A 14100-nucleotide genomic window follows, 5' to 3' on the forward strand; every position below is an offset into this window, starting at 1 on the left:
ATAATTGCCTGAGACGCTTATTTCTAAATACTTAGTGAAGCAAGGCTAAAAGGAAATTGGGGGGACGGACGGACAACAAAACCCAGGTTATTTTATATACCAAGTGGCACAGTGAGTAAGTGAAACCCAGCAAGTTCCAAGCACAGTCCACTCACCTCTCATTAAAAAAATGGAGGTTAGGACACTTGGTACTGTTCAAAACCAAGCACTGAGTGTCCAGACATGACTCAGTGCCGATTACAAAAGAGCCTCGTGTTAACTTTCTACACAGTGACCTGGCTTACAGTGATTTCATTGTGTGATAACGCTTAGTTCACTGAAATAATAATTAAAAACAAAAGAAAAAAGCCCTTTTAGATTGATTTTGCAATAGTAGTGCAACAAAAAGCCAAAACACGAGAGTTTTATTTTTAATTCTAGAAATAAAAAAGCTAATATTTTATTAACATAAGGTTGCAAATTAAAAGAGAAATGCCAGAACTCCTTAAAAAGCTCCACTGTAAAAATGCAAAAGACTTGTGCTTTAAACATTGCCATAACATACTACAGGACTATGCCCCCCCTCCCCTGCTCCTCTCTCCTTTCTTCTAAGGACTACTGAGAAATACCTCATTGACATATTTCATCTGAAACTTCAAATGACTATTCTAAAGCAGATACTCATCACAGTCATTTTCAGCCCCAAGAGTTTGTGTGTCACACAAATAGAAAACTTTAAATGAGAACTATTCAGAAATTAACTATAGACTTTACTATCTACACTGCAGATTTCACTTTTCACAGAGCACTAGGTGAATGCCAGTATTTGATAAATAAGATCAAACATTCACAAATGCATACCTTCCAATTTTTTCTTACCCCATTTCCATTTTTTTCTTAAAAAATAATCTTCAGCAGTCCACATACTGCCTAGAATATACCTAAGCACAGCTTTCCCTAGAGCTAAAAATTTTAACTCCACCATTGCAAAGCATCCTACACCACCGTATGACAAAGTTCTCACCGTATGACGAAGTGTAGCTTCAGAGGGACTTATTTAAACTGGAATATATACAAGTTCTAAATATTTTACTTCCTACAGGGATGTCTGTCTTGGAAAACCACAAATACTTCTGTCAAAATACTGACTCAAAAGAGCAAAATCAGGAATATGGATGAACACCTACAATCGATGGTTTTCCTTCCACTATGGCTTGAAATTATTTTTGTTTGCACTGATGTTTAAAAGGATAACTAAGCTCATTTTGTCTCTGGAAAGTGTTTGAAAATAAAAGTGAAATCTAATGAGACATGTATGCACAGGACAGGACTGCTGTAACAGTAACTACCTCACTTTCACATTTGGAGAGATGAAGAGCAGATTCTTCTGTAAACACATGATGCAGCATCATTACATGACCCAAGCCAGCCACGTCTGAAGGACAAGCTTGCCACAACTTACAGCAGACCCAGGAGGTAGCCTTGGCTTGGCAGTACTCAAAGGCTTAGACCTGGTTTAGAGAACTAAGGTGCAGACCGTTTCTTTAGCACAGTTTTGCCAGAACTTGAGTACAATTTGGTTTCCACATCTAGCAAAAAAGTGTGATTTATTAGGTTATTGCAGTGGACATTTTGGCAGAGAAAGCAGGCACACTGAAGCATGCACTGTTATTTCCAAAAAAGCCAAACAATTTCACTGGTCTGGTTTAGAGAACTGGCCTGGACTGCACAGAAGGCAGCGTTTAATTCAGGCAGAGGATGGGGAGAAGGGCAGAAATAACACACCAAGGGACACAAGGAATCTGCAACCAGCTTCGCTTGTTTGTGTCGAAGAAATTGTACCACAGAAGAAATTTCAGAAAACTAACAGTACCGCCCACTGCGCTACAAAGATCTTCTCTTGCACAGCTCAGGAGAAGGATGCACTGCTAAGATATTAAAAATGACATCCTTGTAATCCACGGGGTTCACAAGCTGTGAGCAAAGACTCAACAAATTCAAGAGGAAAAACTAGGACATTTTTACTGCAAGCTTCAGCTGGTCATAGAGGATTAGAGGAAATCCTTCAGCCAGCAAGAAAAGCAATTGCAATGGAAAATCCCAGCTCCCACCAGGCAGCCGCCGCCATCCAGTGGGTACCGCTCATGGGCACACGGACGCACGCACCGAAATGAAGACAAGCATCTCATTTTCAAGTTGATTTTTGTAAATGGAAAAAAATGTATAAAATCTATCCATACATTAACAGTTACAGGAAGTTACACAATCCAGTTTACACCTAAAGTAATAGCAATCAGTCCATAATAAGAACAGGGAAAAAATTCCAATGCTGTAATTTGTCCGAAGTCACTACAGGGCAGAAGACGGCAGGGGGAGGGTGGTTGGCTACTTCTTTTTGGTGTGTGGATAAAACTGGCTACCTTCCCTACTTCCAAAGCAATGAGACAATTTCAACAGACATGTATTAGGAATACTCTTGAAATGCATCTGACTCTAGCATTAACACTGAATATTCAAAGATTCATATTATTACAGCATAATGTTTGGATACTTTTGCCTCCAGGAAAGGGCAGTGAGCAGTAGATATTATCCAAGAGAAATCCTGCACCCGCCTTTGAATTTACAGCATTGATTGAGTTAAAAATTTTTATTTTATGATTTTTATCCATCCTGGAACACTTAAAATTTGTGTATCCTCAGCTCAGACATTTACAAAGCATGCAGAGACTGTTACTACTCAAGGAACATTTAGGAGGCTATGGAAAATGTGCTGGTGGGTATTGGTCTAATTTTAGTGAACTCGTGTCTACCATTACATGCAAGCCACACCTGGCAGTAGTTTTCCCCTCACACCTCCATTTATTGGAGGCCCCAGAAGACAAGGCTTGAATGAATGGGCATGGAAGCTCAGGTACCATTTTAAGGAATAAAACAAAAAAACCTCTACTAGCAGGGGCCAGCTTGTGGGAATGCCTGCCCTGCTACTGGTGTACCTGTGGGTGAACAGTGTCAGTCTTAGGGCTCAGAAAAGATGCCTGACTGAATTTTAAAGGAAAAGGGAGGCACCTTAAACCCTGAAAAGACAGACTTCCTGTGTTTGACAGGTGTATTCAATATACACACACAAAGCAAGACAGTAAGCTGTGCTCATCATCCACCCAGAAGACTGCACCATTTTTCTGAACACATAGAATATACAACCCCTTTTCAAAATAACAACAACAACAACAATAATAATAAAGCAGAAGTGCAGAATCCAGACTGTTGGGTGGTCTGTGTTTAAAAAACATAAGAAAGAATAAAAGCTAATGCTGTAAAGACAACTATTCCCTTTCAAAGCAAAGGCCACATAAAACTGTGTTGCTCAGTTTGGTTTTTACTTCATGCCACCTGTAAACACAAGACTGGATATTCAGTTTCTGGGAAGAAATGAAACCACTTTTACATCCAGAGTAAAAGAATGGCCCTCCACTGCCTGGATCACAGATTACCCAGGAAAAGGTAGCTGGGGGAAGGCTTCCTCTTCTTTTTGCTCATTTCATTAGAAAGGTCATATCTGAACAAAAGAGCTTTCAATAAAAGCACAAAACATTTCTTGATGTTATTTCTGCCCTCTGTCTCTAAAGTTTGCTACGGGGACTAACATTTTCCACTCCTCTCCAACAGATACATCACCTTTTTGGCACCATGGGTGGAATTTCTTCCTAATGTATAATTTTGCCTTATACAAAGTCGATTGTCTAATCATGCAAATCCAACAGAATTCCAAAAAGTGCCACAAGACAGCTCAACTCTTTGTAATCTATTACCTAGTTTGTACACTGCCATAGGAACCTCCCAGAGAACAGACTGTCATCCTTACTTAGATCTGATGGTGTATTTCATATATGGCATTTCAACCTCTCCTTCTGGGGGGAGAGAATCGAAATCCACGCCCTGATTCCATTGATTTTTCACTCTCAGAGCTCTGAAATGCATGGAGATTTGATTGATTTGTTGAAGATGTCTTCACTGAACAGCCTGATTAGAGAAAAACTTACTGATTCAATCAAATAGAAAATAAAGACAAAAACAGGTAGTGGTAGATTTCTCAATCTTTGCTCCTGTCCTTGGAAACTAGGGTAGAGTTTCACTGCTACTGCATTTTCCCCAGCTGGATCTTCTTCCAGGCCTCTGATGCTGTGAAAATGCAGGAGTCAAGGATCCCAGCTACAGTAAATGTTCCTCCAATGATGGCACATATCTGAAATGCACAGAGAGAGGAAACAGGTTTGTCAGTGACGAGGGAAACTTTTACGCAGTTTGAAACTGGGGGGAAGGATATTATTGCCTACTGCTAGGGTATTTTCTGGAAGCACAGTAGGAACTAGGTAACGGTACTGGGGACATAATTACATGACGATCATTTCAGGAAAACCATTCCCTACAGTGGAATAACTTAGTGCTATCCTGAACTCATCATAGCCTGAGCCAATCATAAATCCCAGCTCCTAGGAACCTACAGCATGAATGCTGTTCCTTTCTGGGCTAAACTCCACCTAACAAAGCTTTCTAGAAGCTCTGTGTTGCTCATATCTTCCTACTACTGTTTTCTATTATAAATACCACGGCCTTGTAGTCTTTTCCCTATTTCACAAGATACAGCATTTGCAAACAGGCAAAAGACACTTAAATAGCATGTGAAGGACAGTGACTAACAGAGAAACCTAGCTACCAGTGACACCTACAGCTAAGTCTGTCTAACACTTTCCATTACAAGGGCTGCTTACAAAAGCACTGCCAACTTAACTCTTTGTGGGCCAAAGTTTTCCATGCAAGATGTCTTGGGTTGAATTATTTAAACACCAGTAAAAACACGTAATCATTTTCAAGAACAGAGTTAGGGAAAAAATTAATCTCCTGATTAGCATAACAGCCTACTTCAGTTCTCAAGTGCTAGAAAAACGAAAAAGTATTCAGACATATCAAACCACAGGTACTTTGGCTTGGAGCACCAAAAATCAGGGGGCACCACTTATGGACTTTCCAACACATTGCTTCAATTCCCTTATCTATGAAATGGGGACAATGCCAAACTTGCCTCCCAGAGCAACTGCGAAGGAAAACACATTTGAAGGGTTCAATACCATGACAGTAGCCATTTCAGAGTCCTTGTGGAAACGTATGACTTGTACTCAGGACTGGGTTAACACAAACCACCTGCTAGTAACAAGGCAGCAGACAAATACCGTAGGATGAGAAGAAACGCTGCTCACAGCGTGCCACCCCACCCCGTGCACTGCACAAGGCAGGGTTCACATGGAAAGTATGATACACAATAATGGAACCTAATCACGTTTAACAGCCAAATTATAATTACACAGGACCTGGCATTTCTTAACTCCCACATTTTTTACTTCATAACTGTGATTGTCTTTTAATTTGGTCTTTTACATTGCGTAGGATTGTGGGGGTCTGAGAATAAGAGACACTGGGTCAGTGAGAAGGGGACAAGATACAAAGCTTATCTTTTGAGAAGGGCCTGCCTAGGAAAAGGGGGATTTTGCTGTTAGGTAGAAGCCAAGAGAGAGAAAGGAACCCAAAATCAGTAAGCCGGTGTAGCAGGATATCAGGGAGATGCAATACAACTGACACAGAAGGGAACTGGTGCCACACTAGACCCACCATGCCACATCTCTTCTCCCACACAGCACTACACCCCACAGGCAAAGTTACAGACAAAAGAGTAACATAAGAGCAGCAGCGTTCGGCTCTGTAGGGAGTTAGCGGTGGCAACAGCACAAACAGTTCATTAATGGTGAGCGAAGGCAGCAAGAAATAAAACACGCATTTACATGCATATTTATAACTGGGATATAAGCGTTTAGTGAGCTTGGTGAAATGAGGAGCTGCAGTAAACGTGGCTTTTGCAGGACAGCTGGCATTCCAGCAGATAAAGGCTTCAAAAACCAGAGCACCAGCCCGAGGCAAAGTTAGTATTTTTAGGGGACAACTCCAGCTCCTGCCCTCTTGCCCCCCTCCTTGCTATCCCTCGGAGCATGACGCAGGGTGACTTTTCAGGGAAAATGACCACAGTGGAGTTGGGTTATTTCAGTCCACAGCAGCTCAGCTGACAGGAGATGCTACACCGCAAACAACAGAAAAACTGTCCAACACTAAGATTTTGCATCATATGGTAGGAAAATCTGATTTCAGTGCAGCAGCGTAAGGGGGTGGGGAATAGAAAAAATATATATTCATCTGCACAGCTCTGTACTGCTGAGTGTTTATGAGTCACACACACCTGGCATTTGCTTGTAGCCTGCCTCCCAGCACGCACACAGCCCTCTTGTTTCACTGTGACAAAAAAAAGGCAGCACCAGGGTTGGTCTCTAGGTCAGCACAGAAGCTGCACCACTGCAATTCTTTATCATCACAGTTCTAATACGTATGGAGCATTGCTCCTTAGCAGCACTGAAGGAAGTTAGGCATCATGAACTTATTTATATTTAATGGAGTTTTATACAGGGAATGATCTGCATTTGGCTCCGTGAGGTTACAGCTTGACTCAGGCCCAACCATTAAAAGAGGAAGAAAAAGGAATCTAGAAGTGTAATAATTACAGCAGTGAGAGACCATGCAACGTGGGGTACACATGAGGGTTTTGAACAGAACACGATTATAGGTTAGTGGCTGGGATGCAGGCTGAAGTCTAAAGGAAAACCCAAGTGGATATGTAGGAGGAGGCAAGGCTGCAAGGAAAGTGACAGAAAGGCAAGTGTCAGATGTGTGAGACCTCTGGGATGTCTTAAAATCTGAAAATTACTTTTAAGGACAGAGGGAACCAGTAAGACCCCCAGGTAATTCCTAGTAAAGTAAGCTGCAGAATCCTACTCAGAGAGTTCTGCATGACCTGCAGCACATCTTGTAGAACAACACTGTCTTGGTTTTAAAAATGCCACAGGACTGAGTCTATGATACCTGTCGGTAACAGGTCCCATGGCTGAAATAATTCTCCCTGCAGCCATTTTTCCCCCCCATTATTTCCAATTTAATTTTTTTCATACCTAGTGGGCAGATGAATCCTCTCATATCATATTCTTTTCTTTGGATTTTGAATGCTTCACCAGAACTTTGGCTTGTTTTCTGCCTGCTCTCCCTCCCCAGCCCCTAGACTGACCTCATCATAAAACCTTCTTTCAGTTTGGCCACTTACAGGAACTCATAAATTTTCAGCAGTGAAACTTTCCCCCTTGCTCCATAACCTCAACCACGAGGCCATGAATGGCTTCTCTTTATGGGGAGATGCCTTGATTTTAAGCAGTACGGTTTAACAGGCAAAAACTACTGTGTTTAACACTGTGCCAGGTATCTGTGGTTAACCCCAGGATCCATTGCAAATTCACAGCACAGTGACAGTGGCAGCACTGACCCACAAGCAACACAAAATCTTATTTAGTACTGAATGTTTTGAAGCGTGACATGTAAAGTAAAATCTGTGCTAAGCCAATGCCTTTTGCCCTGCACAGGAAGCACCTCTCACATGGTACAGAAAATTAGGATAATTCTTCATACCACAAAAACCCAAGGAGCAGGCACGAGTTAGAGAGGGTCCATTGGGAACACAAAAGACCTGAGAACACTGCTTATGGTGCTATAATGCTGCTCTTAGCGGCGCTGAAGTTTTTGGGGGGCAAACTCATTACTAACAAAGAGCATCAGATAACCTTCCCAGCAGCAGAATGAGATTCCTTTGGCTCTCTGCTGAACAGCCAACACCCTCCTCTCATCTGATCACTCCACATGGGATCATGCCTCCACAGCGTATCCTTCTCTCCAACACTGACACCGTTTCCCCTGACAGGCAGCCACACTTAGCCACACACTGTGTTATATCTCCAACTGCTAAAGTCCCTTTCAAGCCCAAAGGACCCTCCCCCATTTAAATTCACTGAAAGTCACACGGGTGCCCGAGTAAACAATCTGCTCACTGAAAGGAGTTGCAGGTGATCCCCCTCTACCCTAGAGCCCCTCTTGTGGTTTTTAGATTAAGCTCAGAAAAAGCTGATGCTTTCCACGGCCAGCCCCATTCGGCAACGACTCCAGATGCCCCAGCACAATCTCTGCCTGGACCTCAGCCCAGTGCTGATTACCACTAGCTGGTCTCCAGAGCAACTGTGATGCAAAAGGCCACGCTGGAGATACAGGAAGGGGCTAAAGCAGTGGAAAGGACAACGGAACAGATCATGTCATCAAAACAGGGCAAGGAAACCTAGGACAAAAGGTGTTTTGATCCTCTGCAGCACTGCTCCCCCCCTCCAACTTTTTCAATGCCACCTAGAACATTGTACAGCTTTAAGCATAGCACACACAGAGCCAAGGCTGCCCTACTGTAAAACGTTCCTAGCCTGAATGAGAGCAAGAGCAGGTCATCTGTACCAGGGCCAGATGGTCCAGACCGATAGCCACAGTATAGCATCTGTAACAAGGACTTGCCTCTAAGTCAGCCACGTCTGAAAAGGGAATGGCACCTGTCTGACGTACTGCGTAACAGCTACTGCAGATATCAGTGTCAACCACGCGTCTCCATAGGAAGGACATTCAATTGAAATGGCCCCAAGTGAGCTGCTTGAGAGCCATTCATAAGATCAAACAAAGTAGACAAAAAACAATCGTAAAACTCTTCTTCAGCAGTCTAGCAGCCAGCACGCATCTGGCTAACTTTACAGACAGGATGGGGCAAAATTCTAGCTGGGGCCATCTCAAATCCAAAAGGTCATTGTGGCAATCACTGAGGAAAGCCTCTCCTGCAGACTCTTTATGTAAACTCTGAAGCACAGTATCAAACTCCACTGCTATTTATAGGCATACAATGGCATATTAGCAGTAAATCAATGGTAGCAATGGACATGACAAAGAATAATGCCAACTATCAATCCTTTCCAAACACTGTTTCCCGTTAAAAACACCTCCACACCCTCACCCCCAACAAGATGCGTAAGAAACCTATGCATATGAGAGCATATTGTTAGGGAAAGAAGTAGAGGCAGTATGAGATGCCAAGTCATAAAATGCTGATGTTTGACCTTTTTTAGGATTATGTTTTAAAACCAAACAGACGTGCTAAGAAGAGAAGGTCTTAAACCACGACATGTAGATTTTGCTTCAAGCCCCTTTCTCTTGGTATTTGTGTATGCTAGAGATCACACGCATTTCTGAAGCGAAGTGAAGGGAACTTGGTGTTTATCAGAAGCTGCAAAATCAAAATCTGTAAGTGCAACACAGCCATACTGTTTATGTTACTTCCAATTAAAATATTCAAACAGTTTAAAAATCAAAATCCGAGGTCTTCATTCCAGTCAATTTATCAACTACTTCACATTCTACCATGCCTCACTGGCACAGCAGACTGCAGCTTAAATTTTAAGCCAACTCCCTCAGGACACATTTTTTAAAGTTCTGGAAGATCTGTAAATAGCTCTTTGCCCAACTAGCAGTTTGGACAGTACAGTTTTGTTATAGACGCTGAGATCAGTACTGCAGGATGTTATCTGGATAGATCAAAACATAACTCGTCAGGAAAACACCTCTGGAATTTGATAATGAGGGTCTTCTCCACCTCTACCCAGGAGTAATTGCCTGGAACTGGCATACCCATATTAAGCCAAGCAGCAGCACTGAGTAAAACAACTGCCCTGCATTCTCTGCAAGTTAGATCTCATCATTAGAGAGACAGTTTATTGCAGCATGCTTTACTGCATACCACATTAGCTTTACTTCCAAGCTTCTGACATGCCGCAATAGCGCCCATCCTGCCTAGACAGAGTTTGGCACTTCTGGAATAGGATAATTTTCTTTCTTCTTGTGCCTAGCTATTAAATCAAATTGTCAGAGCATAGGGCTTACAAGTTACCTCACACTTCAGTACAACTGCGGTGATGCACTGCTTTATTTCAATCATGTCACAATGCTCTGAAGAAGAAACTCAATTCTTCTGGACAAGAAATGTTCAGAAGAGAAATGAGAGGCAGGCAGGAGAAGGGAGAATGAGAGGTTTAGAGTAACTCACCGATGTGATAAACCTGTACAAAGGCTGTCGCCTCTCTGTGTATTTCACTGTGATGGGACTCAAATCGTAACGAAACCAGATAGCTGGGATAATGCGGCCAGTGTGACTGTAGGCTACGTACTCCTAGAAAAGAAAGTGGGGGAAAAATGGCAGAAAATGTGAGCAATCTCATTCAAGATAGAGTGTCTGCAGTAAAACTGCTTCTGTGGATCTGGCCCTTACTCCACTGTTCTATACTAATGATCAGAGTGAAAGAAGCAAACAGTTAATTCCTGTATGACTGCTTACCCCCCATCCTTATCAAATAGGAAAATAAGTTATTTACAGTCTGATAATGATATAGCTGGGAACAGAGAGTGATGGTGCTTACTCTCACCTTCATTCAAAGTTACAGAAGTAAATAGAAAGGCTATCATTAAATAGAACAGATCTACACTAGAGAAATCAAATACAAGCAGTCTCTAAGTCGTTGCAGGTGAAGTTTTTGTACTGTCAGTATGTAAATTGTATACTGTGATATTCATCAAACAAACAGAATTTAGTTTGCAAGAACCTGAAAATCCCTTCTTGTCCATGCACTCAGAATAGCAAGCAGCAGCTCCTGTCTGTGAGGCCCCCTTCGCATTGGGACCAACAATACGAATGCTTTGCCTACTCAGTATGAATCACGTAGAGCCATGTTTAAACCATGTTTAAAAATCATGCTGAAAGCCAAAATGAAACTGTATACAGAAAATTATTGGCAAAGGTTCAAAAATATTCCAAGCTTGTTCAGGAGAGACATCTTCAGACTGTCAGTGATAGTCTCCTTTAATGTATTTCTTTAATAACAGGTACAGTGCAATCAGCCACAGGACAACACCCCAACAAGATGTACTGCACAATGCCAACGTAGAACAGATACTAACATCAACTTGGTATCAAAAGTCACATCTTTTTGAGTTAATATTTTGTCTGTGCTCTCAGTGGAAATATATATCAAGTTTCAAGGATCAGGACATTTATCATGACAGACTGAAGAAAAATCAAAGAAAAGCAGGCTGGGGACTCAGCAATCTAATGAGAGCCATCAGCACCAGCATGGCACACACTGCCTCTTTACCCTGCTGCTCTTCCCTTCTTTAGCCCTATGACGTGCCTGCCAACTTAGATGACCTCTTCTGTTTTAGTTCTTCACACAGAGGCAAAGACAACCTCATATACTTCAGAAAGATGAAGGAAGGACAAGCAATAAGAATCCCATGAGCATGATACAAAAAAGATAATTTTACTCTCTGTGAGCTCAGAGGGAGTTAGTGAAACAGCATCTATCTCCTTCATTAATCTCATATAAATCCCAAATTTCCCTCTATTTAGGTTTTTTTCCCCATGGTTAACAAGAGAAACAGAATGCGACTAAAATCCCTAGTCATAATATTTTCAGGGCTTTTATTGCATAAGTTCTGTAGCAGAAGTTCTGTTCTTGGGACAGTGGCTATCCGGGGAAGTGCGGAAACAGGGTCTAGGAGGTAAAAGGGGAGAGGAGACAGACAGTCCACACTTAAGACTCTATTCATCTCTTCATACTAGTCAATCTGTGCCAGACTATTCCAATGGCTTCTGATTTCTGTTTCCCACTGATCAGTATGGGAGTCAAGGACTAAAGCACCTATAAGAGAATTTTTGTTTTTAATAAGAAGAAAACGCAGAGGCAGCACTATTTCTCTGCACTTCAGTTTTGATAGAACTGACCTCATTTTTTCCTTCCTCTCCCCTTTTCCCCAACAGCAATCCTGCCCTAATGAGTCAGTGTCTTGGCCAAACGCCTCCATTTGCAGCCACGCTCACAGAAGTGTCAGAAACTCCTGCTGTCTATTTTCCAAATTACTTTCAGAACTTGCGTCGCAAGAGTCTTATCAGAACAACAGTTGTGACATTAAGCAGAACAAATACATTGTAATCTGAATAGAGGGAGACGTCCAAATCATTGGGACACACTGTACAAGCAAGCCCAAAAGTCACTAGACAGGAACGTTAATGTGAGAACTAGTCTATGAGAGTGCGTGCTTGATTCTCAGTTATGCCAAACTAGCAATAATTAGATATTATAAACAGATTCTGGACTTTCACTTAGCACCTGACTGGCAAATCATTTTAAATTCAAAGAGGCTTTTTACCTTAAAAGGTAAATAGGGTTGTCTTTTTTTTTTTTAAGTTCAATACATTGTATTATTAAAATACAAATATCTTCACATTTAATGTAAATTAATTTAAGAATTATAAAGTTACAATAACTATCATAATCCACGACAATAAAGTAGGCACTGTGAAATAGTCAACCAGTACATATTTGCTGCTGCAGGTTCAGTGGCTTAATACCTGAAATCAACATTTGTAAAAACCTAAAAACTCTGCTAACTTATTTGTCTGATACATCCATCACAATTGAAACTATTTTATTAATAAAACCATATGTAAGTGCTATTTTGTATGTTCAGTTGGACTGCAGTTTCCAATCACAAGAGCTCCTGCAACATGTAAAAACATTCCACACAATTTATAGAAATCTAGATCAGTTAAACGGATGTATGAGAAAGTCAGGAGTAAGAATACCTTTCTCTAGAATTAAAAAAATACCACCACCTGCTCTAACAAGCCCTCACAATCCCAACTGTGGTAAATGCCAGCACCAGGAGCAACAGGAAGGCCCACTCTAAAGAGCTTCAGTTCCTCCTTCTCCCAGCAGAGGCTACTGCTCACCTACAAACAAATGTACATGGCTGCGGAGCAGAGGAGCAAGAGGGAGGAGGAATGATGACTGAAGATCCTCCATGCATCCACTGGGCTGCAATGGGGAGCTTCTCTGAGAACTACCGGCTTCTTTACCTTATTTGCTACAGTATATTGGTATGAGTATCGCTGCTTGCCGCTCATGTCTTCGTACACCGTCGGGACTATCTTCAATATGTAATCATGAGATGCAAGAGCTGCGGTCAGGGAAGGAAAGTATAAGTTAGCATTCAGAAAAAGGAATCACAGCCTACCTAACATTTCAAAGTAAATGTGTGAAATCAACTAAAACAAGTAAGTCACAATAAAGGTATCTCCTTCCTCCTTATCTCAGGTTCTGTGACAAAGTGACAATTTCACATCCTACATTTATGTCCTTTGTACAAAACTTTGTAAGGTACTCAGATGACACCAGAACCTGCCCACCATTCTAAGACTTCTGCAGCACCATGACCCACACAGATGAGTTTGGGCCACTTGAACCTTCCTAACTGCTTCAGCTATAAATGACAAAACTTATCAGCACCACAAAAAGCTGTCCTGGTTAAATCAAGAACTTGCTAAGGTTAGAGCTGCAGCTCACTGAGCTTCTTTTGACAGAAAAAGCTGAGGCATGACAACCTGTGTAGTCCCATTCCTTGTGCACCCATCTTTCTTTCCTTCTCTTCTTCCTTCTCCTACAGCTGCTTAACAATTATTAATTCATTTTTTTCATTATTTAAATGGCTTGTGCCATTTTCAGCAGACTGTGTCTGCTGAAACAGTTCTAAAACAGAATTCTAAATGATTTCTCTGCAGGATCCTTTGGCCAAGTGTAACACAATGACATTTGGCTCCCGGAGAAAAAAAAAACAAAACAAAACACCACAATTATCTATCTTCAGGAACAGCCATAGAAACTTTGTTCCAAGTGGACAAGCCTGATATCCTGCAGGAGCCTGAACACTTGAAGGAGAAAAACTATGCTGAATTGTAGCACGCACTGGATATTTCTTTTTGTGTTGCTGATCATAAAGAAGGGCAATGAAAATGTCTATCCTTCCAGCCACAGGGTAGAACTTAAGGTAAGAGCTAACTTGCAACACAAGAACAAGGAAAAGTTCTGGTGGTGGTGACAGCAGCAAAGGGAAGCTATAGGAATATGATATGGATAAAAAACTCAGTAACTCTGAGTCGGTCATAATGGTCATAACAGAGCTGGGGATAATGTCGAGGTTGCAGAAGGGCTGCAAAAGACCTTTTGGGCTAAGACTTTTCTATGGTACTGGAGAAAATGGAAATGTCAGTCAGCAATGTCTGGATCA

At 41.6% G+C, this 14100-nt stretch overlaps 1 protein-coding gene across 1 annotated transcript in view; it reads right to left on the reverse strand.

Annotated features, from left to right (window-relative positions):
* Nucleotides 1–389: 389 nt before the first annotated feature.
* The window catches only part of ERGIC1 (endoplasmic reticulum-golgi intermediate compartment 1), a 61289-nt gene continuing 47578 nt past the window's right edge, over nucleotides 390–14100 (reverse strand). Inside the window, exons 8-10 of the mRNA XM_075509734.1 lie at nucleotides 12893–12993; nucleotides 10028–10150; nucleotides 390–4222 (exon numbers count right to left, since the gene is read on the reverse strand). Of these exons, the coding sequence (XP_075365849.1) occupies nucleotides 4115–4222; nucleotides 10028–10150; nucleotides 12893–12993 (332 nt within the window). The 3' untranslated portion in view covers nucleotides 390–4114. The remainder of the gene's footprint in view (nucleotides 4223–10027; nucleotides 10151–12892; nucleotides 12994–14100) is intronic.

This window comes from Mycteria americana, chromosome 8 (genome assembly GCF_035582795.1).
Source record: "Mycteria americana isolate JAX WOST 10 ecotype Jacksonville Zoo and Gardens chromosome 8, USCA_MyAme_1.0, whole genome shotgun sequence".
NCBI classification, from domain to species: Eukaryota; Metazoa; Chordata; class Aves; order Ciconiiformes; family Ciconiidae; genus Mycteria; species Mycteria americana.